The sequence below is a fragment of the Lytechinus variegatus genome, chromosome 7 (assembly GCF_018143015.1).
Source record: "Lytechinus variegatus isolate NC3 chromosome 7, Lvar_3.0, whole genome shotgun sequence".
NCBI classification, from domain to species: domain Eukaryota; kingdom Metazoa; phylum Echinodermata; class Echinoidea; order Temnopleuroida; family Toxopneustidae; genus Lytechinus; species Lytechinus variegatus.
Window position 1 is genome coordinate 38,327,824 of NC_054746.1, and position 27,761 is coordinate 38,355,584.

The 27,761-nt window shown below is 35.7% G+C and overlaps 2 protein-coding genes across 2 annotated transcripts; one reads left to right on the forward strand and one right to left on the reverse strand.

The window, feature by feature from the left end:
- The first annotated feature begins 654 nt into the window (after positions 1-654).
- On the forward strand, positions 655-16,688 carry LOC121419218 (aarF domain-containing protein kinase 1-like). The gene is made up of 10 exons (XM_041613577.1): positions 655-670; positions 7,858-8,045; positions 8,680-8,763; positions 9,167-9,370; positions 11,318-11,476; positions 11,881-12,039; positions 12,809-12,925; positions 13,887-14,033; positions 14,726-14,923; positions 15,588-16,688. The coding sequence occupies exons 2-10, from the start codon at positions 7,884-7,886 to the stop codon at positions 15,954-15,956; spliced, it is 1,599 nt and encodes a 532-aa protein (XP_041469511.1). The 5' UTR covers positions 655-670; positions 7,858-7,883; the 3' UTR covers positions 15,957-16,688.
- Positions 16,689-20,801: 4,113 nt separating this feature from the next.
- On the reverse strand, positions 20,802-27,425 carry LOC121419219 (glutathione peroxidase 1-like). Its single transcript, XM_041613578.1, has 5 exons — positions 27,163-27,425; positions 25,915-26,143; positions 22,850-22,920; positions 22,071-22,434; positions 20,802-21,960 (listed from the first exon to the last, which is right to left on the reverse strand). Exons 2-4 carry the CDS (start codon positions 26,140-26,142, stop codon positions 22,155-22,157), a joined length of 579 nt encoding a protein of 192 aa, XP_041469512.1. The 5' UTR covers position 26,143; positions 27,163-27,425; the 3' UTR covers positions 20,802-21,960; positions 22,071-22,154.
- Positions 27,426-27,761: the final 336 nt, after the last annotated feature.

Here is a 27,761-nt window from a genome sequence, read left to right on the forward strand (position 1 = left end):
TGAAAAAAGGGTATCTATTTCGCTCGGAAAATTACGTGTTTAGGGTCGAATATGCGGGGATGATTAAAATTAAAATGTTTTATTAAAGATGTCCTTTTGCCCCAACACTATGTGTTTAGAGGGGTTTAGAGTCCGATTTGCCCGAGGTGTAGAAGGTGGGGGTGTACTCAAAGGTAAAGCAGACGACCGAAGGTACCGTAACAATAAAACATTTCTGTACTTGTTTAGGGGTTCATTTCAGGGAATGTTTGCCAAGAGTATCGTTTTGTTTCCAATACTTGTGTTAAGGTTAGGGTTTCACACGCCAATACTTGTTAAGGGGTGCATTTTCAGAATATGGAAATTACGTGTTTAGGGTGCTTTCGAGACCCCATGGTCGCGCATGGTATCCACTCGTGAATGGAAGTGCCCCCCCCCCCCGGGACTAAACTATAGTGCAAGTAAAAAGATGTATCTCAACTGGAGAGCTAACGGAGGGAAAGTGGTTCCAGGTGGCTCCTGAAAGACTCGGTTGAAAGAGCCAAAACCGCTGTTGTAGGCAGGACATGGAAATGCCCCCCCCCCCCACCACCGGGCGGCGATTTTACGTAATTGCGTAATTTCAATACAACGTGCGAAAGCTAGTAGGCCTAGTACCGATCGATCGTGTAGGCCTAATCCAAATCGTACGGTAAGTGTTTGCCCAAAAAATCTGAATTATTTGGTAAAATAAGTAGCCTAATAGTTTTATTTGGAAATCTCTCTTGGCCCTATACTATACCAGTACTTTTTATAGACGAAGCAGATAGATCGGCCGGCCCTTTCACATTAGAACAGTTGGATCTCGATCTACAGTCCCACCTATTGGGTATTGCGTTAAATGTTTTTGTAATTTTTTTTAAGACTGTTCGCATGCTAGTACGTACTAGAAGTGTTAGTCTAGACAGCTGGGGCCCGTTTCTCAACACCTAGACAAGTTAGTCATATCTTTATCTACCAACCACAGAGTTAGATACAATCTTACTAAACCTGTTTTTCGAAAGGCTTCCTGATCCTAAGTCCTAACTAGTAAGTAATAATTACTATTAGTAACTAGAATACCTTGATATCAATACTATCATGACTATCGGTTAAAAGAGCAGACAAGACGCACTCATTTCCCGGTGGGGTCACTCAATATGACTTGGGGACCGCATGACCGTTACCAAAATCGCGGGAAAAGGGGTCAATTTCAAGGAACGTCCGCGGACAGAACACTCCTCGAAGTAGTGAAAATAGGGGTGCTCACTGTCCTCGATCTGATGGAAATAGGGGTCAGGAAAAAGGGGAGAATGATTACAGGAAGTAAAATCCGTCACCTAGTTACCAGCCGCAGAGGGCGCATGCTAGTCTTGAGGACGCAATGATGATGATTTTTTTAGATATGTCATATACTTCTTCATCATTGACGTCTTGACACTCTCTCCATAGTGTCTTCAGCGAAGGACCAAAACAAAGATGGATTCCCCCAAAAATCCATCTTTTTAAACCGAACTCACTAGAATTTTGTTAATTTTATTAATTCTTACACCTTCCTACGCCTAATGCGTAGGAAGGTTTTAAATATTACTTTAAAAAATGTAAAAAAAAATGAAGATTTCTTACATAACTGATGCCGCGTAGACCCCTCGTTCCACATGTAAACAACGGAAATACAATAGCGTCGACCCTTGAACCGCTTATGTATGACGTACTTCCGGAAAGCAATGCCGTCTTAACGAACAATTTAGAGATAAAAAATCTTATTTAACAAATATTAAAATTTATTTCGTGATCATAAATAATTAATGTATTTTTTTTTATTTTAAAAATAAAGTTCTTTTGGATTATTGTATCAGTATGACTTGGCTCTTGGTCATCTTTTACCCTTTTTACACAGGCTAAAATTACCCCGTACTATAGGTGGGGCTAAATTTCCATTTAGCCCCAACTATAGTACGGGGTTAAGCTTAGCCCACTTTCTTTTTACACAGCATTTTTGCAAAGTGGGCTAACCCCACCTATAGTACAGGATTATTTGGCCCTGCAAAAAAGCAGGGTTATCCCACCAATTGCGGTGCTAAGAGCGATAGTACGGGGTTAAGATCGCTAGTGTAAAACGAAAGTGGGCTAAGCTTAACCCCGTACTATAGGTGGGGCTAAATGGCAATTTGGCCCACACCTATAGTACGGGGTTAAGGAAATTGTACCGTGTGTAAAAAGTGTACGAGTGAAGTACTTGTACTACGAATGATCGACAAAAACCACTAGTCCGGGGTTAGCGAGTTTCGTGTGTGAAAAGCAAGCATTCCTTATCCGGGGTTAGCAATAACAATTTGGCATGTGTGAAAAGGAAAAAAATAGTACGGGGTTAAAGTAGACAACCGAAGAATCAAAAGTATTTTATGACTTTTTTTGGTCATCATTGTAAAGGGGAAGTATTACTAATCAGATATATAACTTCACCTTTTAAAATAGTGATTAGAGTTTGCAGAAATCAGCTCTCAAAAATGACTTATTTTCATGGCATATTTCTGCCTTCGTCCTCTGGCGAGCTCCAGCTTAGTGACGTCACACCACAAGCAGTGAGCAGCTGAGCTGACAGCAGCCCATTGAAGACGATCTTTCCAATCAGCGTTTTTTGCTCTTAGAATAGTTTATTCCTCTCAAGATTGGTCTTATTACATAGATAAAAGTTTGAATTTTCTGAACAGTAAAATGAAATGCACATTTAACATATTTTGGTAACCGATATTTAGCTTAGAAAAAATTATTTGTTTTCAAGAAATATACGTGAATAAACAAAGCATATTTTCACTTAGAAATCATGCTTGCACCACATTGATATTATTATCAATATAAAGCATAGACATTCGTCTTCACAACTGAATAAAAATTATGAAATTTAATTACGTAGCAAGTTCAGGAACCACAAAAAAACACGGCAATATATGATCGCGAAATGATTGGAATTGCAGTTGGATTGCCGAAGCATTGCGAGGCAACAGCAGCGAACGCACTTTGTTCATATATTGTTATGAACACGGTCCTTATAAAGACATGGTCTGTGGACAAATCTGTTCGCACGAAGTTTTTTTAATGAGTGCGGGGATCCTGGTTCGAAACTCTGATTTTTTTTTTGGTTCTGGATTTTTTTTTTTAATTATGTTCCTTCCCCATTCCTATCAGCTCTTTTTTCTCTTTTTATTTTCATGTGAGATTCTATTCAGTCCTGTATTTATTAAATCTTACTTAATTGCTGCTTTTGATTTTCAAGTTCTTGATTAGATTCTCTACTTATATTATTTGGGCAGCGACTCACTCACTCACTGACTGGAGTGGAGCAACACAATGACGACTGCAGTGGAAAAAATTGGTCTTTACAGTCCACAATTCAATAAAAACGGGCAAAGGAACACAGTTCTGATTCATGTTTGGTCTGAAGTTGTCGAAAACAGAAATTGAATATCACATTACATGAAGAAAACGGTAAATTCGGAAGATATTGAACAGGTCAGTAAGGTGATTCAGTGCATGATGCACAGAGAGATGATGAGCACGTCGATTGTGTGACGTCATTATTCTCGACCGTTTTCGGCTGCGTGATTGTCGGTCTGGGGGGCTGAGAAGGGTGTCTAATAATTTCATTTCTTGCATTTCCACGACATCTATAAGACTTTTTAGTGACATATTTGTGTATAAAAAGACAATACCTTTCCATCCATATATAATTTGTCTATAATCATCACTTTCGTGAATTTTCTTCGTGTGTCTACTTTAAGGATAGTACGGGGTTAGCGATAGTCCAGGGTTAAGAAAATCCTGTGTAAAAAGGGTATTTAAGGACTGAGCACTCTGACGCCTGTGTTGCAATTTCCTCTAATGAGGAAAGGGTGTTAAATGCCCTGTCCTTGAAATACGGTAAATAGGGGTAAATTTGCGAAATGGGCAAAAGTGTCTTACAATCTTATAATTAGGGGTGTTTCAAGGTACCATTTTACCGCAATTTTGTCCTTGTTTTGCGTGAAAATAGGGGGGTAAATTTTACAAAATGTCTTTGAAATTGACTGCAATAGGGGGTCACTTGCATTTGTGGTAACGGTCATACGTGTCCCCCTCTGCGGCTGAGTGACCCCACCGGGACTCATTCAATGAATGAGTGGTTATAATATAACCTTGTTCTCAGTTATATCGATCTCCATGTGTGGCAAAATAAGGGTGGCAATGTTTGGCTTATTTTCTCTTTTTCTTTGGGGCAAATGCTTGATTTTTTTACACTGACAGTTTCCATTACATCTATTATTCATACAACTTGGCTCTTATTTAAATTTGATTCTTTAAATCATTTTTTTCTTAATTAAAAATAGAGATCAAAAAATGAAAATTTTCTTGCCATATTACTTTCCACCAATAGAGGGCGTACACAAATATATGCCCAAAATTCAAGTTTTTGAGCGCTCTGGTGAATACAAAAATTATTCCCACATTACTAATGATAAATAAATTAAAACTATATGGAAATTAGTAATTTTGGTCACAAAAGTGATATTTTAATGATTTTTTAAAGTGTGTGCTCTGTACAACATTGGCATACCATAGTCCTACCTCTAGATTCCCCACAGGCAGGGTGGTAGCAGTGAACAAGTGACGAGACGTAGCCTTAGTCTTAGTCACAAAATAGCATAATTTTCAAAAAGAAAAATTATGACAAAATTGCAAACATTGTGATGAATTGGGAAATACATCTTTTCAAAATAGTAGCAGAGGTAAATTATGCATCATACATATTTAGGCCATGAAGACTGGAGCAATCAATTGCTGAGATAATTAAATTATGAATAATTCATTTCATGACTAAAAAATCACATGTGGACGTTGAGAAGGGTACCCCCAGGATATTCAGTTTTGATAGTTTACGAAAGTAAACCATAACAACTTTTTGTAAAATGATGATAATTATACGGTATCTTATGTTTCCAAACATCATCAAAATATAGTTTAACATAAAATTTTTTAATATTTCATACCGAAACATACGATTTGACGAATTTTATGCATCAACTAGAGATAGAATTTATCCAAATGTTAATAGGGGTCTGAGAACAACGAATACGAGTTCAGTTATGGATGGCCTGACGTGGTAGAATCTTTATCAATTAAATAATTTTACTCTTTCAAAATGAATGGTTTTGTGGTATTTTACCAACAGTTTTTATAGTTTCTTTGCATTACAATTATCATTGAATGCATTGTCCCTCTTGTTTTGTGATGTAATTTCAACCTCTATGATTGATCACGTAAGATTATAATTTTCGAATTTCAAGGCACTTTTGCATGTCATAGACTACCCACGTGATGCCACTACGTCACTAAGAAAGAAGTTGTGACAGGTTCAGAGTTGTCATAAATATTTAGTGAGGTTGTTGTACCAGAACTTGGCAAAGAGGGCTTCGTGAAACGGTTAGCGGACAAGTAGCTCACTATCTCCGATTTAGTCAAGAAGTTAGACGGTGTTGAGAAACGGGCCCCTGGCAGCCGTCTGTTTCGAGGATTTTTTAACATTTTTTTTTGTAATTTCTCGTACACAGACGGCTCGCTATCGTGCAGCCACCATTAGGGGACTTACAATGCAAAATCCCCCCGTCGGGGCTCTTCAATTTTCGTCTTTAATGATTCAAAATTTAGAAAATAAACACAACAGAAATGCAAATTAATATTCCCTCTTTGCATTAATTGCCCCAAAACGGGGAAAAATCAATTTAAAAGGAACAAAAACAGTGACTTACCGCGGCTGTTGCGCAACTTCACTTCCTGTTTTATCTGAACTTAACATACATAAACATATGGCAGAGATGCCAAGTTCAAAGACCAGCTATGCGTGAGATTTTCTGTGAATCTGAGTGAGATCACAGACATTGTGTACAATGTATATGGGGATAGGCTGTGATAGTTGCGTGAGACAGAGATTTGAGGGGATGAACAAGAGTCCAAAATGTGTGAGTCTCACGCATAATGCATGAGACTTGGTAGCTCTGATATGGCCATTGAGTCCCCTGTACAGATCGCGCTAGAACTTCGGTCTCTGTATTTGGTGAGTGAAGCCAACAGAGTTCAGCTGAACAACCAACATAACAGAGACCGAAGCTTTTGGTCTAGTGTTAGTCTAGATCTAACTTATTAACTATCTATGTGCTGAAAGGCCTACAGGCTACAGCTAATAATCTAAGTATCTATTTGCTGTTAGTACAGGCTAGTACAGCAAATAATTCTAACGTTACTTAGAGGTATACTGATTATTAATATAAAAAATCATGAAAATGAATACCGGTATTGTTGAACAAGTGAACAAGGTTATGAAATAGGCCTAACCTTGTTCTCTGTTAGTTCTCCATGTGTGGCAAAGTAAGGTTGGCAATGTTTGGCTTGTTTTCTTCTTTTTGTTTCTTTGGAACAAATGTTTGATTGACGCTAACACCATGCACACTGACGGAAACTAAGACTCTCACTCAGCTCAATGAGACTGAGAGTCAGTTTCCATTATACTATACTAGCCTAATCATATAACTTGGCTCTTAACTAGTATATTTCTAAATTTGATTCTTTTGATTATTTTTGAATAAAAAATAGAGATTGAAAATTGAACATTTTCTTGCCATATTTATTTTCCACCAGTAGAGGGCGTACACAAAAATATGCCCAAAATTCAAGTTTTCGAGCACTCTTATGAATACAAAAATTATTCCCAAGCAACTGTATGGAAATTAGTATTTTTGGTCACAAAAGTGTTTTTTATTATTTTTTTAATTGAATTGATTGATGGGGATTTCTTACCTGATTGCTAAGAAAGCATTAATGCTTGTAAGCAAGCAACCAGAGGACCAACAGCTTAAGGTCTTCTCTGAGGGATCTAGTAATGAGGATTACGGTACGGTAATGCCTTAGCGAAGGGCACTAGTGCACCAAGTGTGGGAATGCGGTGAGCAAGTTATCAGATCATGCATCATCATGCAAGGGTTTGGAAAATTTTATATCTTTTTTATGATTTGAAATTTGAGAACTGTGGTCCTCCTAATGCCAATGGTGCTGATGATCTCTGAGCGCAAGCTTAGCGGAGGAAGAATACAACAGAGAGAGGTTGGATAGCCTGGGTTTGTTACTGTACTGTTGCTAGGCATCGCACACCGAACACCCCATGGGAATTTTCAAATAGTCAGTCAGCAAACAGTGCTTCATTAATTAACAGAAGTCAGTCAAATTTTAAGAAAAATTCTCTTTATTTATCGAGTAGAGTAAAATATAGTCTCCCTCAATATGAAAATAGTTGCAGTAAATGTAAGTGCTGACCATGATAAAGAGCTACATACATGTAGTTCATCATCACTCTTCATAATTGTTGATCTGTTACAGTTCCATAAATGAACTTTGTGAAATCTAAGTTGAAAATGATTACACTGAAGATTATGAACAATACAGGTAAGCTAGCATTTTAGTATTGTTTAGAAAAAAAACCAACATTGTGCTCATATTTCATGCTTGTTTTCGCCATTTTCTCAGCAATTACATATTTTCTTACGAAAAGTCTTTGCTACATATTTTCTTTATTTATACAAACAGACATTTGGATGGTTGCTCAATTGGATTCTGTATGAATTCAATTTGAAATTGTTATCACAGTTGGCATTTAACTTTAGGCCCTTGCTTCGGGTTGGATTTGTGTCTACTAAAAGTACTATCTCAGCTCAAAATCAAGTACTGAGGGGATGGTCAAAACTATATAATCTAAATCTTATGTTATGAGTGTAGAGTCTCTTTAGTTGTGATTTATATTCTTGTTAATTTTATGGTTGACTTTTTTTTCAGAAACTTGTAAAAAGTGGTCATAGTGTATGATGGCCCTTCGATATCTCAGAAATGGGTTTCGTAGACCATGGATGACGTTATCAATTCTTGGTGGAGCTGGAGGGGCAGGTGTTGCCATAGCAACAGACCAAGGCTACATTGACTGGTCATCTGTTGGGGTTGTTAGATTTGGTCGGGCTTTCTTTTCAGTGAGTTTACTTGTTCTAAAGTCTATTTGTGTTTATAACTTTTAGTAGAATCAGGTATTCTCCTTTCATCCTAATGTTCTCATGATAATTTTTCCTCAATAGAATAAAATAATGTGTAGATATTTTTCAGAAAATAGATCTACAATTTTGTCATTGGGAATGAACCTGCTCTCATTGATATGAGATATTAACATAAATGTATCCTCAACTTCTTTATTATAATGATAATGAATAAGAGGGGAAGGAGGAGAGGAAGGGAGTGGAGGAAGAAATATTTTCTTGTGAAAATTTAGGGGAAAACAATTCAAATTTTCATAAGTTATATAAAGAAACTAAAGAAAGTTTATTGTCTGCAAAGTAAACATATTCATGTGATCTGTTCTGTACATGTACCCTCTCATGGACCAGGGTTCCGGAACACAAAGATTAGCGATCAATCGCTAAATGAACTGACCAATCAAGATCAACATTACACATGCATTTAGTGCAAAAATACTGACCAGGAACCAGTCAGAATTTTTCTCTCATGTTTGCTATTCATCGCTAATCTTTGTGTTACGGGGCCCAGATCTGTATGAGTAATGTTAATGTTCCATCAGTTTGAATTGCAAGGTTCATATGTATCTTGATACAGGCAGGTGCAATTGTAGTGGACTATAAATGGAACATGAGAGGAAAGGAGTCTGGTTCTACAGAGTACAAGGAGATGATGTCAACCGTAAGTCGTTACCAGCCTTTTTCTCCCTATTATTTATACATGAAAAATCAAGCTGCTCAACAATTAAATGATCTTGAAAATCAAATAAAGATTAAATAAAGTAATCAGCTTTAGAGAATTACCATTCTTTTGTACATAGAAGCCTCTATAATGATTTGTTCCCCTTCCCTACAACTCTTGAACATTATTTTTTCGATTACCAATGTTTGCTGGAACTTGATCATTTGCTTGAACTTATAGCAATTACAACATTTTTGTTTGTATTCCAATTTGCCAGTGTACTACAACATCATTAAACTTGACTGAACAATATGATTATTTGTAATTAGCTCTGTTGCAATGAATCTGAACAAGGCTTGAATGTTCTTTGTCATCACATTTTTGATTTGTTTTGATGTGACAGATTCACAAGCGGTCAGCAGAGAGACTACACAGACTGTGTTGTAAGAATGGAGGGATTTTCATCAAGTTGGGTCAACACGTCGGTGCTCTTGATTATCTCTTGCCTGAGGAATATGTCAGTACAATCAAGGTTTTACACAATGATGCTCCTCAGTCATCTCTCAAGGATATTAAGAAGGTTGTTGCAGAGGACCTAGGGATACCGGTAAGGCTCTTGTAACAATACGCTGTGATATATCAAGTGTGTAGGAGAGAGAGGGACAGTTATCATTCAGTCAATGTGTATGTTTAAAGGACAAGTCCGCCCCAACAAAAACTTGATTTAAATAAAAAGAGAAAAATTCAACAAGCATAACACTGAAAATTTCATCAAAATCGGATGTAAAATAAGAAAGTTATGACATTTTAATTTTTTCGCTTCATTTCACAAAACAGTTATATGCACATCTCGGTTGGTATGCAAATGAGGGAACTGATGACATCACTCACTCACTATTTCTTTTGTATTTCATTATATGAAATATGAAATATTTTGATTTTCTCGTCATTGTCATGTGAAATGAAGTTTCATTCCTCCCTGAACACATGGAATTCCATTATTTTAACATTTTGTGCTTCAGGCAAGGAGGTCCTAATCATCAAATTCGTTAAATTTGAAAAATTGTATAATTCAAACAATAAAAAACAAAAGAAATAGTGAGTGAGTGACATCATCGACTCTCATTTGGATGTAACTGGCTCGTTCATATAACTATTTTTTTTTAAATAAGCGAAACTTTGAAATGTCGTAACTTTCTTTTTTTACATCCGATTTTAATGAAATTTTCAGCATTGTGCTTGTCTGATTTTTCTCTATTGATTAAAATCAAATTTTTTCTGAGGTGGACTTGACCTTTAAATGTGGAACCATATACGGACCATAGATAAAGTCAATGAGGCTTTGAGATAATATCTCCCATATCCTTTTGTACATGTGACTTGGGCCAAGGTCTGCAAAATGTTAAAGCCAAGATCAGTCTTGAGTTGAATCTATCCCTGATAAGGACCCATACGAATAAGCTAGCTATTTTTGTACACATAAAAATATGCACTTGAGGAAAATCTTTATTAAAGGTCAGAAAACCCAATTTTACGATGCTTGAAAACAATATGAGCAGTACTCAGTTATCATACTAATGGCCTTATGCAGTCAATCGTTGTTCAAATACTCTTTATAAATGAAGCGATTAAAGCACCAATTCTTTGTTTAATCCATTTGAAAAGCTGCCTCCTAGAGACTTATAGCACGTTCAAAGAAGTATCCATGCTTTTCTGATGCTCTGATACAGTCTATCAAAGAAAAAAAATTGATTGCATTAAGTCTTTGATTTGGTTCATTAATTGGAAAATACATCTTGAGCAAAGCATTCATTGTTCAATTAACCAACCATTCACCATAATTCAGTAGGTGCTAGACAAGAGATTAATCCACCCTTTCTTTGGCTTAACTATGTTACAAATCAATTGAAGTGAGAATAGGAATTAGGACAATTTGAACAACCCTGAGACACTAGCAAAATCTTTATTTTGTTTGGCTTGACTAAAGGAGAGATTACCTGATGCATAATTAATAGCTTATTTCTTAGTTTTGTACTATATTGATTCATCAATAATGAGCTTTCAGTCCCAAAAGTGATCAAAAAGACTCTACATCAAGTTTCTATGAAGATACCATGACCTCAAGCTATCTTTTGTCGCATTTTTATTTTTAAATGATTGTGCAGTTTGTGTGAAGACAGTGTAAGTAGTCATGGAAAGAATTGGTAAAAGAACTGATGTTATTCATGTGGCTTAAAAAATCTTAAAAAAGAATTGTTTCTTTAAACAATAAACAACATTCCAATAAACAACATTCCTTTTCAGGACAACTTGCATGATGTTTCCCCCTAAATGATTATCTAGTTTAGTCACCATGCTCCACATTATATACCGGTAATCTATTGATTACATTGTCCCAAATAGTTCTGTTTCGTCTTGTCTTTCCCATTAATAGTTAATATCCAATCATAATAATCAGATGCATTGGACCAATAAGACTACTTATCTTCATAAGTCATAACTGGGAGGTGTGGTCTTAAGAATAATTCTGTTTCCATGATTTCTTTTGCATCAGGTGGATGATTTGTTTAGTGATTTTTCTGAAGAGCCAGTAGGTACTGCTTCTTTGGCCCAGGTCCACACAGCTCTGCTTAAGAATGGGACTAAGGTAGCAGTCAAAGTCCAACATCCCAATGTTAAATCCTACTCTGAGGTGGACATGAGAACAGTGGAGGTTTGTAAAGTAACCACATTCTGTATTGTAAATTGTCCCTTGGTTGGTTAGAGAATAAGGCCATGGACTATTTTTCTTTTCCCCAACATTTTTTACAAGATAATTTGTCTCTGTTCTGACCCCTGACCTTATTTTATATTGATTTATTGTTTGAAAATTTTAAATGATATATAAGCAAATTACAAGATAATTTTTAAACTACTGTCATGGATTGCTTAGATATTATATATACAGATGAATATTAAAATTCAAATGAATACCTACTTGGCTTAAATTCACATTTCATGATAAAATAGTGATGTTGAATATTTTTGCCTGTATGGTTTCAACAAACATTTGTATATATAATTTTTTTTGGGGAAAATTCAATAACCTTTGGTTGTGTATTTTAAATCACTGAACAGTTTCTGCTGAATGCTGTTGCTCGAATCTTCCCAGAATTTGAGTTACTCTGGCTTGCACAAGAAATGAGAGAGAAGCTTCCAATTGAGTTAGACTTTGTCCAAGAAGGAAAGAATGCAGAAAAGGTGGCTCAAATGCTAAAACATTTTAAATTCCTGAAGGTAATCAAATGCACTCCTAATATCAAGTCTGCTCTCTGTTGATAAAAGGAAGCAACTCTGTGGAATGAGTTAGTAAATAAGGAAAATTCATAACTTTTTAATGTGGAAATATAGTTAGTTGCTTCCAAAATGCCAATATCTCAGAAATTGGGAGCTACATGTATGTGACTCAAATTTCTTTAGCATCATTTAGATCATACAGAAAATATCCCAAATCAGGAAAGAAGTCGATTTTGAAGAAAATCAGAGTTGCTTTCTTTTGTCAGTAGAGGGCAGAAATGCACCCCATCTGATAATAGCCATTTTCATGTGGATAGGAATATTTTCAATATCATTGTCACTGCCAGTATCTATCCATTTCCATATTTCCTACATGTAGATAACAATATACGTAGTAAAATAATATCAGCATTTGATAAGCAAAGTATGTAAATGTTACATTTACATAATCATGATTTTGATGATGTTACAAATGTAAATATTGAAGAAAAAAATTGGATGCCTTAAAAAAGAAGATAACACATTTCTGCACCAGCAGAGATGTTAGCTAGGGTCATCCATAATTTTTGTGAGATCATGAAACTAGCATGCTGTAAATGAGACTACAGGCCCAGCAGGGCATTATTTTAAGAAGTGTTTGTAAATGAAACATTGTTGGATACATGATATGTCCTAAAATCAAACCAGTAACCAATCAAAATTGTTGTTTCATATTTGCAATTTAATAGCAAATCTGTTTTACCTGACCTTTGTCTTCGCCTTGGTGTAGGTTCCTGATATTTATTGGCAACAGTCTACATCAAGAGTATTAACCATGGAATACTGCAATGGAGGCAAGGTAGATAACAAGGAATACATGGATCAGATGGGCATTGATGTCAATCAGGTATGAAGATTATTGCCAAAGTCAAATATTAGCTTTGCCTGGTAAATCCTTAAATTGACCAAAATCATATTAGGATTTTGGGGGAAAAAAACAGAGGAAAGGTATGAAGACTTAGAGCACAGAGTTCTGCCGTCAATTGTGTATTGTGTGGATTATTGTGGCCCAGTGGATTAGTCTTCGGACTTTGAAACAGAGGGTCATGGGTTTGAATCCCAACCAATAGTGGATGTAAACTGAACCTAATTATTCAAATCTTTCAAATTATTAGAAGTTTGATCAATTAATTTTTTTTTTCTTGTTTTTATGGTATTTTTTTAATTCAGTAAAATCCAGGGGTTATAAATGAGATTATTGCTGATGTGGTTTATGGTACACCATGTGGAGTGTAATAGAAACAGTGGATAGAAGAAGAGAAGAAGTGGATAGGCGAGAAAGTGGAGATTTGAGAGTAGAGTATTCTTTCTTGAAAATAGTCCTGAAAAGGACTGTAAACCAGAAGGAGACGGACAGTCAACCTGTCCGAAACGTCAAGTCTCTCTACCACTCATCATCGCTACTCGCCGACTCAAACCAGCATCTCCTCATCAGCTCTACTACTCAAGCTGTTCTCACTCAACATTCCTTCTGGTTTACAGTCCTTTTCAGGGCTATTTTCAAGAAAGAATACTCTACTCTCAAATCTCCACTTTCTCGCCTATCCACTTCTTCTCTTCTTCTATCCACTCTTTCTATAACACTCCACATGGTGTACCATAAACCACATCAGCAATTGTACATGCCACCATGCAAACCTTCAAACAACACCCAAATGAGATTATGTTGCCTAGGAATAATTTATCTACAGATTTTTTAAAAGACTATTTAGGATAGGTTGAGATAAAAGCAAGTGTCAAGATTACCCTGATGTATTGCTTGTCAGAGTAAATATTGATTGATTCCCTCATTTATCCTCTTCTTTTAGATCACTAAGAATCTTGGTAAGATGTATAGTGAGATGATATTTGTGAATGGATATGTTCACTGTGATCCTCATCCTGGTAATGTTCTCATACGACACAATGACAAGAAAGAAGTAGAGATAGTTCTACTAGATCATGGTCTTTATCAGGTATGTACATAACTTAATTCAACTTTTTCAATATGAAAGATGCATAGATAAACAGAGCTAATATCTTACATCTATTTCTTTATGCACACAATGTGCACAGACTTCTCAGAGAATAAATTTCTAATCAGTTGAAATTGATTAAAGGCAAAAGGCAATTAAGTTCCCAAAATGTAAAAAATGACGATCGTAAATTGCAAAATAGCCCTTGTAAGTTGAACTTTGAATATATTCACTATTCTTTGGTCAAGAAAGAAACAATGATATGAAGACGTCATTCTGAGAAGTAAATGTAAGATTAGGATGTAAATAGATACCTTATCAAATGAAAGTTAGTGTCAAAATGATTTTGGATCCAGGCGTCACTGCGGATTTACTCACATGAGATCAAGGTAAATGGGATCAGACAGTTTTATTAACCACTTTAAGCTTTGAAATAGTAATGCTCTTGTACCATAAAATGAACCCAAGTGTAAATTTTCAATTTCTGTACACACAAAATCATGAAAATGGCAGTTTGAGAACATACTGAAAAACATGCCTCAACACAATAAAATATCTTATTATTTTTTCAAAATATTGACTTCGCATTACCAATTGATTCAACAAATCTGACAATGAAATGCATGTTGATTTACACTTGTAATAGCATAAATCATATGATGTGGGTAAGTCTGTATTTTCCTATCCTCCAGACACTGACAGATGATTTTCGTCTGGATTACTCCCGTCTATGGCAGTCTATCTTAGCAGCTGATCTTGAGGGTATCAAACATTATAGTATGGCATTAGGGGCTGGTCAAATGTATGGTATCTTTGCTTGTATGCTGACTGCTAGATCGTGGGATTCATTGGCTGTTGGTATTGACAAGAAACAAAGGTCTGCTCAAGAGGTAAACAATATTTCTCTTTCTTTTACTTGCTATTCATCATTAAGAAACCTGTGGACAAGATTATGTGGTTACTGTCCTGGAACAAACATACAATCTGTTACCAAGTTACTTTTGCCCAATTCTGTCTACTCTTTCCACCTGTAAAATTTGATACTTTTCCGAATCTATCAAATGATTCTGTAAATGTAATCTTTTAAGGACAGTCTGTTTAATTGAATTTTCAATGACGTGTATCAATCGGATATGATTATTTATGTCATGGACCGACCTTAATGGCCACCATTCTAGAGACATGGCTAGGGCTGGAACCTTCACTCTCTGCATCAGTTACTGGTAGTAGCTTCCTCCATGTAGATTTTATTACAACACTACGATGTAAATAGTTTAAACTGGATAGAACAAGGACTTTTGGAAGAAATTCTTTGTTACAGTTACACCAGGATATCACTTGTTACATGTACCGGTATATAGAAAATACTATTTTGTCTGTTTCCTGTAAAAAAAAAATGCAGTCAATATTGTGATTATTTATAATTCCTCAGTATGCCTTTGATTTCTTATCCCTTTAAATAAGATTATGAAAAATCTTTAACAGATTTCTAAAAAGAGAATTGCCCGAGGTGCTCATAGATTCATATTATTTTCTATTTATATTTGATTCTAGGATCGTGAGGTTCGCGAGCATGCAGCCCAGTACATATCAGAAATCACTAAACTCCTAAACATGGTACCAAGACAGATGCTGCTCCTCTTCAAGACCAATGACTTACTACGTAGTATTGAATATGCATTGGGGAGCAGCGAAAGTGCCAGTTCGTTCATCAACATGTCCAGATGTTGTGTACGCTCTGTAGCTCACCATGAAGCATTGCAAAAAACCACTAGATGGGGTCGTCTTATGGTTCATGTGCGACGAGATGTAAAACTTCTTCAGATATCAGCTTATGAGATATACCTCTGGTTGATGTGTTCATCTGTTGTGAGATGGTTTAGAAGGACATTTAGAAGTCTAACTACTATTGCTATCAGTTGATGAAGGCTGCGGGTCTTAGTTTTCTAGATAAATTTATGCAAAAATGAATATGTATTTATATGTTTATATTTATATGGCGTATTATGGATAATGATATCGCATGTTATAGATATTTATATGGCATATTATAGAATTTTTGTATGAGCAATGGTTATCTGCTGAGATCTAAAGGGCATTTGCCAAAAGGTGCAATTCACTTAAAATCAATTTGTTTTCAGTGAAATTAGGAAAATAAAAGAAATGTCTTATTGGAGATATGTTTATGACATACCAAAGGATAACAAAATATATACAGTTTTTTAACTGTCCATTTGCCTTTCTTCTAATTTTATTTAAACCAATTGATAGACTTAAGTAATTTTGATATTGAATAGTGCAGACATAGATGTGGATTCATATTTGTTATTGTAGTGTACATCACAGCATTGATGGAAGAAATTACAATAATACAGATTTAATGAACTTAACAGGATATCCTATTGTAAAACAAAATCACTGCCATATATTGCATTCCAACATGAAGAAATGAATGAAAACCAACTTGAAAATAGGAATTTTCAAAATATAAATGTTTGAAAGTGAATTTGGTGAATGTTACAAGTTTTCTTGCCATATTTACCCTCAATATACAGTGTTTGGTAAAATAATACCGTTTTGCCAGTAATATATTATACAGTGCGGCCCAGAAAGAAAAATGAAACTGAGATTTATCGATGATTTATCACAACTTAATCACAAATGTAATAGATAAATGACCTATCACTGTAAAGCTTAAGAGTCTCCTCTTTCACCTGTAATGACTTAGATTATTCATCATTCCAATAATTTCATGAAAAGATGAAGTTTTACAGGCTAGCTTTCAGACTTACTTGACACTCCATTTTGATGATCAGCCAGGAATAAAGTCTTTTGTTAACCACAATACTGTATAAATACTGTTAGCATCGTTTTGAAGAAACAGGACTTTATTTCTTAATAATTTTCTGTGATATTTGCATTGAATTAAGGAGCAGATGAGATTTTTAGGCATGTGATTTTCTTTTTTGCATTTCAGATACCCTGTCAAATGACTTATTGGTTTCCTTTCTTCAAATTGTTTTTGCTCACTCGTGCATGAAAGAGGAATAATCTATGTTATTTCAGATGAAAGAGGAAACCCCAAGCTTCCCAATGATAGGTAATTTGTGTATTGTATTTGTGATTAAGGCATGATAAATCATCTATAAATCTCGGTTCCATTTTTTTTTGTGGGACATGCTGTATATCTACTATTTGACTCAGCATCTCATTTCACATAGGGGAGTAAAAGTGTTTAAGCAAAAGCATGTGCTGCTGTGTGGTCCTGATGCCGGAAATAATAAGAAACGGGGGGAGTCTGGGGCATTTCTTGAAACCTTGATTCCAACATTTTAGAAATACTAAGGAAGCATTTTTTTAAAGGACACTACTGCTATAGGTGCTTTTTCTATTCATATTTTCTGAACAAAGAGGAATTACAGATCAATTTTGTATTTTCATCACTAATGTATTGAAATATTGGAGGATGGTGTTGGTATGCATAATTTTTTTCAGGATACAGATGAGTACAATTACATTCATACATGGATGAGGCAACTAGAATGTGTAGAATTGAGAGAGATCTACCTCAAAATTGGAATTAAGCTGTTTGCAGGTCTGCAGATAGCGTTTATCATTAAGACAACTGAAGGTTGTTCATGTTAAATTAATGTATAATTGTAGCATGATTCAATCAATCAAGCATTGGACATAGATTGCCAAGGAGGATAGAAGGGGTAGTGATGACACGCCATATTTTATAAGGCTGTATGTAAGTTAATCACAACTATAAGCAAGCATGACTGATGACCTAAGGGAGTTACATGAAAGTTGTCAGCTCTGTCAAGTTTATTGCAATCCTTGGTTTTAATTGGTTGAAAACTGAGAAGCACTCAGACTGTTATTATGGTAACTGTCAGAAGATACCAACTGTCAGTATTAACAAGCTTCATGAAAAGCTGCCCCCGGGGGGGCCACTTCCATTCACAAGTGGATACCATGGGCGACCATGGGGTCTCGAAAAGCACCATAAACACGTAATTTCCATATTCTGAAAATGCACCCCTTAACAAGTATTGGCGTGTGAAACCCTATCCTTAACAAGTATTGGAAACAAAACGATACTCTTGGCAAATATTTCCTGAAATGAACCCCTAAACAAGTACAGGAATGTTTTATTGTTAGGGGTCCTTCGGTCGTCAGCTTTACATTATTTGGTTAAGTACGACCTCACCTTCTACAACTCGCGCAAATCGGACTCTAAACCAAAGTGTTGGGGCAAAAAGGACATCCTTTATAAAACATTTTAATTTTGTTTTATCTTCCCCGCAAATTCGACCCTAAACACGTAATTTTCCTAGCGAAATAGATACCCTTTTTTCATTATTTTTGTGTTTTTGACACCCTTATCACGTTACGTACGTAACATGCCCTATCGTGAAAAAGACATCCTTTTTACATGTTTTTTGGGGTTGCGCATGGTATCCACTCGTCAATGTGCTATATGAGATGCCGTAATACCTTACAACAAAGTACAGGTGAATTTCCTGTGATAATGACTAGTAAAAAAAATATACAGATAAAAGAAAATAGCATGTGAATGTCAAGAGTTCAATTAGCCAACAAGGAAATCTGATAAAGCTCCCATGAACATGTCCCTAGTTTTGTGTGATATTACGTGTGACTAATAATACATTATGCCACCTATGACCAGACCCCAAAAAAGAAATAAAAATGTTTTCTATCAAAAACTTCAGGAAAATTTATTAGAATAATTTGAATATTTCAGAAAAATAGTATTTTGAGCTAGTTTTCCAAGTGACATTGTGATTACCAGTGCAGTAACTGAATTTTTTTGTACAGATACCTTGAAAAAAAAATTGGTAATTGAGTAACAGACCCCAAACTTGTGTGCTAACAGGTCTTCAGAAAATTTGTATATTTATCTGTGAACTAAAGTCTGCTGATTGGTGTTAAAAATATCAGTAGTATTCATTTGACCAAATATTTACGTTTTAGCATAATCATTGTGAAGACCCACCCAGTTTCTCAAGCTCTATTACACATGCAACTACATGTATGTGCAATACATATGCACACATATTCATGCAGCTGTAATTGAGATCAAGTGGGCTTTGTTGTCATTTTTTAAAATCAATTTATTTATTGCATCCTATTTGGAATAGTCTCTAAATGTAAATGACATAAAATATGATAAGACATGGTATGCAATAAAAAGATGATAAACCTCAAAACTTTCTTTGGTTTCAAATTTATTGAATATCCTTTTAAATAGGACTGCATTTACCCATATCAATAAAAGAATGAAAGAAGATAGTTGAAATCTGTATTAGGAAGAATGTCAGATGAAGAGAGGGACAGAGAGAGAGGGGGGGTTAAGGAGGGAGAGGACCTGGGAGATAGCGAAGGTGAGAGGCAGGATAAGGTAGAAAGAAAGAAGATGTTAGTTGTACTATACAAAGATGACAGTTCTGGGACAGGGAAGGGCTTGAGCTTACTATCTCATTGTGTTATGTTGTATTCATTCCCCTTTTGTCATCATTAACACCATTATTGTCATTGTGGTTATCAGTAGCGTACGTAGGATTTTTGAAAGGGGGGTTTTCGAGTTGAATGAAAATTTGACATGCAAAAAGAGTCCCTCCCCCAAAAAATTGTTTTAAAAAAATCTGAGGGAGGGGTTGAACCCCTGTAACCCCCCCCCCCTCCCCCGCATACACTTATCAAGTGGCAACATCATGTGCTGTTTGTGTTTACAATATGAATAATATATTATTAGACATTAGTATGTGAAAGCTCCAGAAAATGTTCAGGTGTTATCAATAATCAACCTAATGTTAAGCTCCTCAACCCACAAAGATTTTACCACCATTGAGTTCTTGATGGGACAAAAGAGGCCTCCTACTGAGCAAGCCATTCCATTCTCCTTTAGCTGAACATGCCTTCAACACAAACACAATATCCATGTGACAACGCCCTCATTTTTATGTAGGATGGGGGGTGGGGTGTCCGGACACTATAGTTTTGAAGCCTTCTTTTTTGTCTTTGGATTACACTAAGAATATGAATTCAATATTTGTAGTCATCTTCTATTTTTTTTTATCAATATTTCCTAACATTTTGTACTAAAAATTGCTCAAACTTGGCTTATAAATTTTTCCAAATGACTTTCTAAAATTGATCGTCCAGACACTCAACCCGTCCAGACACACAACTGGGTATATAATAATACCAACATGCTTATATAGCGCATATCACTGCCAAATGCATCCCTATGCGCTTATACATGCATAATTTCATATAACCTTTAAATGGTTCCATGACGTGCTCTGGCGAAAACTGCTCTGATAAAACCTTACTTCCAAAACTAAATGAACCCTAATCTTAATCCTTACATTGTTCTGAACTGAAATCATCTTACAATCCTAACTCTTCCCCTATGCCCTCTTGAGGTATTAAGAAACAAGCAAATGCCGCAGGACCACAATGTCATATCAACCTCTTAAAGACCTAATCATTGTCACTTTTTTTCTCCAACAATTGCAGGAAAACAAGCAGCAAAGACAAAAAATGATTGAGATTTGGCTTTAAAAAGTAAAGTTGGTGAATGCTGGCCTTCTAAACAGTTGGTGGAATAATTAAGCCCAAACAATATAAAAATGTGAAATTATGTGGCCCGAAAAACTGGTTAACGTATTAACATAGAGATCCCATATATGGAGTGGTTGAGACAATGGACAAAGAAAATCTGAGCGTTCAAAACTTTTCTTGGTGGTTCATTTAATATTTTCTCTTTTAATGTAAAATGATCTCCAAATGATTACTTTATCTCCTGCACATGTATCACAAATTGCGTTTGATTAGATTCTCTAAAGCATCCGGCATTGCTCTCTCTATTAAGAGTTTAAGACAACGCCATCATAGATGAGAATAAAAATCAATGGGAGACATCTGCAAGAGGTAAAGAAAGCATGAAATAAAGGCACATACAATACTAATACTTCTCACATCTACATACTGACCCTGAAGACTAATGACTGTCTAAGCACATAAAAACAAACCATTATTTTCAGTGTTTCCTTTTTTTAAGTACATCAGTTTTCCAACACATCAAATATCATTTCTTCAAGGCTTGATTTAAAAACAATACTATCATAAAGAAAAAAATGGTCTTTGAAAAAAAGAAAACACAGAAAATAAAAGCTGTCAAGTGCAAATACAAATAAATACTATTGTGAAGAATAAATAATCAATGGAAGTGTTACGGGTTATCCCAGTTGATAACATTGTCAAGGTTAAAATCACACACAAAATACTGATTGATGAATTAATGCTTTACATATAATCAGATATGGGATCACATAGGATTGGCTAAGCTGGCATCAATTATACATTGAATATGGCACATAATCATGAGTGGGTTAACCAATTATTTCCCCAACGGGAGTGGGGTGGGGGGCTATTTCATGCTGAATTACATACAGAATGCATGATTGTCTTGACTTTATTTTCTAACAAGTAAATGTTCATGAATGTCCAAGAAGAAAGTTTAATAAAGAATAGTGAAACTGAAAAAAACAATGCTAATGAAGGTCTAACTTCTGCCTATGTACAACAAGAGGTAAACAATGCAAGGCAATATATTTCAAACATTAATACTCATTTAATGCCCAACAACAGTTCCAGATTTAAACTCAGATTAATAAATCAACAGAAAATCTGAAATGGAAATATAATTCCCATGTCATACAAAGTGATACAACTTAAAGATTTAGTTCCTTTGTATATAATTCCCATGTCATACAAAGTGATACAACTTAAAGATTTAGTTTCTTTGTCAATATCAAGCTTTTTTTCAAAGATAATTCAATGTGCGAGTGTTATTTTCAGAGTCAATAACTAAAGTTGTTTTTTTTCCATTTGATAGAAAAAATGAAAAAAAAAATGAAAATCCATAATTTATTGTTTGAAATAGACATGAAATGAGATACATTTCATGTCTTTTTCGAACAATAAATGATGCCATCAAATTATTTCAAAGCCATTAAATCATTTCAAATCATGGAAAGATTCGTTTTGAAATAACATTGAACATTAATTTTTTGCAGCATATCCCACGGCCTACAAGAGCTTCTCAATATCTCCAGCCATGTCTGCAGGGGGCAGTTTGGGACTGTACCTTCCAACTGGTACTCCATCTTTGTTAATCAAGAACTTCTCAAAGTTCCAGCTGATATCATAACGTCTAACAGGACTCCAGATGATTCCCTTGGGGTCATTCATGAGGACTGACCCCGCTCCTGCTGCCAGGTCACTAGGGAAAGGGAGGCTGGTTTTGAGGAAGGTGAAGAGAGGATGGCTGTCCTTACCATTGACCGTTACTTTGGAGAATATTGGAAATCTGATCATGCAAAAAAAAAAGAAAAATGTGATCATGCTGAAGTTATGCATGCACAGAGGAAACAAAGAATATAAACTACAAATTTGAAATATATCATTTAGGAATATAAACTGAACCGTTTTTTATTCTGATACAATATCATATCATATTACAAAGGATGCATTATTGTGTATTAAATATACCTGCTGTAAAAGATTCTGACTTCATGTTTAGTAAAAAAACAACACAATAGCTAACCAAACAAAGCAGTAGGCCCATACAAGTTTATGCACGCAGTGTTAATAAAAATTGCCTTGATGCTAATTGAAGAAGAGATTGATAGACTGACTTAATAAGTTGGAGGGAAGGGTGGGGAAGATTGCCATGTTATTTATCCATCAACCTTGTTAGCAGTATTTACCAAAACAATACTCACTGTGGTTCATAACCCTGTCCTGGTCTGACGTATTTTAGCAAGTTCAGAATCTCTTCATTCTTGCAATTTTCCTGGAAAAGAACAATATAAATGATTTAAGTGGTAGAATTATTGAAAATATATACTGTTTTGGTAATACTTTACAGGAACATGCAAAAAAGGGGCAATATTTACCGAATTGAATTAATCAAAATCACATTTTCACATTTTTCTTTCTCAAACTACTACAATATAAGTACTTGTAAATTTTGAATCATTTTGCAATTTTTTTTCTGAATATTAGCAGTTGCCAAATAATAATAATAGTTACATTTATATAGTGCTTCATACGTTAATTTCTAAGCACTTTACATTGTAATTGTTATTAGGGTACCCCAGTCATAGGATCCATCATTGTTCCACACATAAAGTCAACCTTCTCCACTCCCTGGGGACTCTCCTAGCCAGGCAACCATTTATCAGTGCACTTGTTCCAATCTAATCACATTGACTTTCACATCCTACCGGGTACCTATTTAACACCTGGGTGGAGCTCTAGTCACGAATGTGGATAAGTGACTTGTCAAAGGACATAAGCACCAGGTGGGATTTGAACCCTCAACCCTTGATTTAGGAGTCAAGTGACTGAATCACTACACCATGACCCTTCAAATGAATTCAATTCAATTGAAAAATTAGTAGTTGTTGACACCGGCATTTTGTATTAATTTATCATCATGAATAAATTGATAATACAAGATGTCAACAAATAATCGGTTATATGTTATTGGAAAAAGTTCCATATGCACCCCCACTAAAAATAATAAGATTATTGAGACTTCTGGTTGTTCACTTCAGATTTTTTAATCACTTTTTTACTGTTGCTTAACTTGGTTGGCACTCGAACTCATCTTGATTTATCTGCAGTCAAGACCTTTTCGCTATGCTAGCGAGAAACACTGATACCGAAAGGGGTATTTTAAAGATTATCAGCCGATAGTTCGACTAGTCTTGATTCACAAACCCTTTACTGACTAAATAAACCGATGTCTATGGACAATTACACGCATTAGATCCTGCTCGAAATTTGACGAAATAAAGCCATATTTTGGTATGTATTTCCACTCCCCCATCATATATGCTCTATATTAGGACTAGATATATATCATTCTTAACCTTCTCCATGTTTTTATTTTCAATTTTAGTGGGGGTGCATATGGAACTCTTACCATGTTATTTTTAGTTTTGAGGAAATATTGCCATATTTCTCTTCTATGATCTGTATTTCTCCCATAAAGTCAAAACATAGAGAAGTGAAAGTGAAAACAACCCCCCCAAAAAAAAAATAAATAAAAATAAAAAAATATATGGGTAATTCCATAAAATGAGCAACCTTTTTGTACGTCAGACCCCCTTTTTTTCTTGAATCTTACTTCACTTCATAAACTGACCAAGTCATGGTCCCTTGTCAAAAGAACAAGATTATTTTATGAAGGTACCACATATAGGGGTCGGAAGTACATATTTTATGGAATTGCCCATATGTATTCCTTTGTAGATGGTCTGTAATATCTGCAGTCAGTTATGAATCTTTTCCATTGATCTACAAAGACAATATCATGAATATGGTGGCTTATATTTCAAAGGAAATAGGTAAGCTTGTAATATCACATGTATGTATCTTACACCAGCGCTTCTCAACCGGTGGGCCGCGAAGCTCTCCCAGGTGGGCCGCGAGAAGCTCCAGAAAAGAAAAAAAATAGGGGGAAAATTATAGTATGTTTAACATTTTCTATTTCATGTCCGAAAGTGGTATGTTTGATCTGTCTCCGTGAGTCAAACAAAGCTAAAGGCACGCCTATCTAGGTAGCCTGTTGTGATATAGACATACACATTGTATGTTGGTTTCGATCTAACTTTGATGTGAACCTCAGGCCTCATGTGCATGCATATTGTGTATGTAGTTAATTATCGCCCATTCACCGGACCTTTGCAAATGCATTTATTTCTCAAACTGATTGCTTTGAATGTGCTTAAGAGCTTTACGTTCAAATATCACGAAACACACTTTCATCAAAATGGACCGTGTTTTAAAGCGAAAGGGTGAGGGAGGAAACAAATCTACTGTTGAAAAGTCCCAGCAAGTAACTGTAAGAAAGACCCCGGATACATTAAATTTGGATTTATCATAACTGCGCAGTAGTGCAATGTGTGTCGAATGTGCTGAAGTTATTGTCAAATAATTAAGGCGCTTAAACCGTCAGAGCTTCAGAGACACCTAAACATAAAACCTCCGAAGAGTGCAGGAAAGCCAAAAGAGTGTTTCGAGAGGAAAAACGCTGGATTTAATTCACTGCAGAACACTGCGTACAGATGGGGGGGCACTTGACCCCAGATATTTCATGACCAAGAAAAAAAAGACAAAAGGACAATAAAAAAAAGGAAAAGGAATAAGGGTGAAACCTTATTTTTTAAATATTGTATCAAAATCTGACACAAACTCAGATTTTGTAATAAAAATGTCGAAATTTTTGCTTGCTCGCCATGCTCGCTCCCAACATTTTATTAATTGTATGTGATACGCGCCATATCAAGCCCCCTCAATTTTTTGGCTCATTACGCCACTGCAACAGAAGATCACAAAGTTATGCACTAATATGCTCCTTACAATAATTGTCGAGACAATCTTTGAGTCGATCGAGACAAGAAGTCACATCCTTCAAAAAAAAGTTTGGTAGGAGGTGGGCCTCGGCCTCTAAAAAAATCTGAGAGGCAATGTGGTCCTCGAGTAAAAAAAGGTTGAGAAGCACTGTCTTACACCATCTACTCCCATTCTTTTTTGTTCTTGGTTTTAAAACTTTTGGGGGCCATGGCCCAAAGCTTTCCATCTGTAGAGTCTATTCTGTATGCCAGGCACTGAGCCTGAGGAAATTAATAATAAGTGGGGTCTGCAGTGCCCCCAGGAACCTCTTGATAAATGAGCTGATAAATGGGGAATGATTAAAAAAAATGTTTCTTAACGTGTGAGCAGAAATTAGAGAAGTCCAGAGTCAAATACGGTTTCAACACTGAGAAAATAAATTTACCTGATGCCCGAACTGGTTACAGGGGAACGCCAGAACCTCAAAGCCGCGCGACCCGTACTTTCCCGCCAGCTCATTGAGCTGATGGTAGTCGCGCGTGGTCGTGCCTCAAAGAGATGCAACATTGATGATCATGCATGCCTTTCCTTGGTAATCAGACAATTGTTTCTGTTTCCCATCAAGAGACGTTACAGTGAAGCCGTATATAGTTTGATTGCCCAATGAAGACATCCTACGGATTAAATTGAAAGAAGTTATTAAGGATTTCATGATGGTAGTTAAGAATACCGACCAGCACTTGACAGCAAACTCGCAAACGATTGTAAACTGAGAATTATGATGGCCGCTGTGTATATGTTTGCGAACACGTGCGGAGTTGTTGCGCAATCTAGTAAGGGCACCGCCCACCTTTCTCAGTCCTCGTTTGAAATGCGTTTGGGAATTGCGTGCGGGAATGGGCCGGGTGAGTGTTTTAAGTGTTCATTTATAAAGGGGAGGGGACTGGTTGAATTACCAGCTAAATGAAACTTTATCATTGATTAAAATTAAAAGGTACGGAAAAGGACACTGAGTTACTCACCAAAGAATTGTTTCCTGATAGGACTATGATCCTATGATTGGCTTATAATTGTTTCGATCAAGTTGGAATTTGCCCTGTTCATGTTCTTCAGGGATCAAGAGATGGATGGACTGAACGAATGAAGCAATGGTGAAAGTGCGACTTTATCAGCACCATGTGTTATATAACTCTAAAATAAATGTTCTATTTTATATTTCAAATCCGATTTTAGGTTGTATATCTGTCTGTCTGGATGTTTAAATCCGTTGGACTTAAAGCATATAAATAATCAAGAAATCTTACTTTCAACGTGACTGTACAGACACTCCCTTTCTGTATAAATGCTCATTCCATATTTACGAAAGAGTAACAAATATCGGGAAAAGGGCATGCAAATGTAATATTCTATAAATTTCGTGAAAAAAGGATATATAAATTAAATTCTTATTTCCTGACTTATTGGCTTCCAGGCTGAGTTTCAAGTTCGCCGATCAAGTTACCCCGAAGTTACCCCGGCAAGTTTCTAATTTGGGTGATCCTATATAGAAAAGTATCGCAGGAGTTGGGGTTTTTTTAAAATGTTGATTTGTTGTTTTGTATATTTTTATTTAAAGCAAAATCAGACAATTTTGTATAGGCCGGTATGGACTTGAAAAAATGTTATTGATGTAAAATGAACGAATGTGACTTACCTTTTCCTTGTGAGTTTATTAGCTTTGTGTGATTTCTTCCGTCAATGTAGGTCTGTACAGATGTGCAATGTAAGAATACTTGATCGCTTTTAATTGTCTGACATAGGCCTATGTTTGATTACGGTTGGTATGTGATAAGAGAGAAAAGACGGAAATAACTTAGCTTCCTTTCTAAGATTGTCGACGAAATTTCTCTTTAAACCTTGCTAAAATAAATTGTTGAACGCTGAGCAGTAGGCCTAATTGGAATGTGTTCTTACAATTCTGCGAGTTTGATATTGCAGAGCAACATAAGTACGAGAGCTGGACAGACAGATAGACAAAGAGAGCTAGAAAAGGAGTGGTTGGAATTATTTACACTATTTCAGCTAGGCATTGCATGGCTTCAATGATATTATGAAACGCGAGTTTAGATGTGATCCGACAAGGCTGCTTGTACAAACACTGTTATGGAAGGCATTGATGATTAACCCCCCTTTGAATAAGATTAGTAGTGGGGGGTGGGGGTCCTGGCATATGGTAAATTAAAGTGCATATGAAGATATGTCACTTTTGTTTGCTATGATTTTCTATTTGATTTTCTAATAAAAAAAATCAGG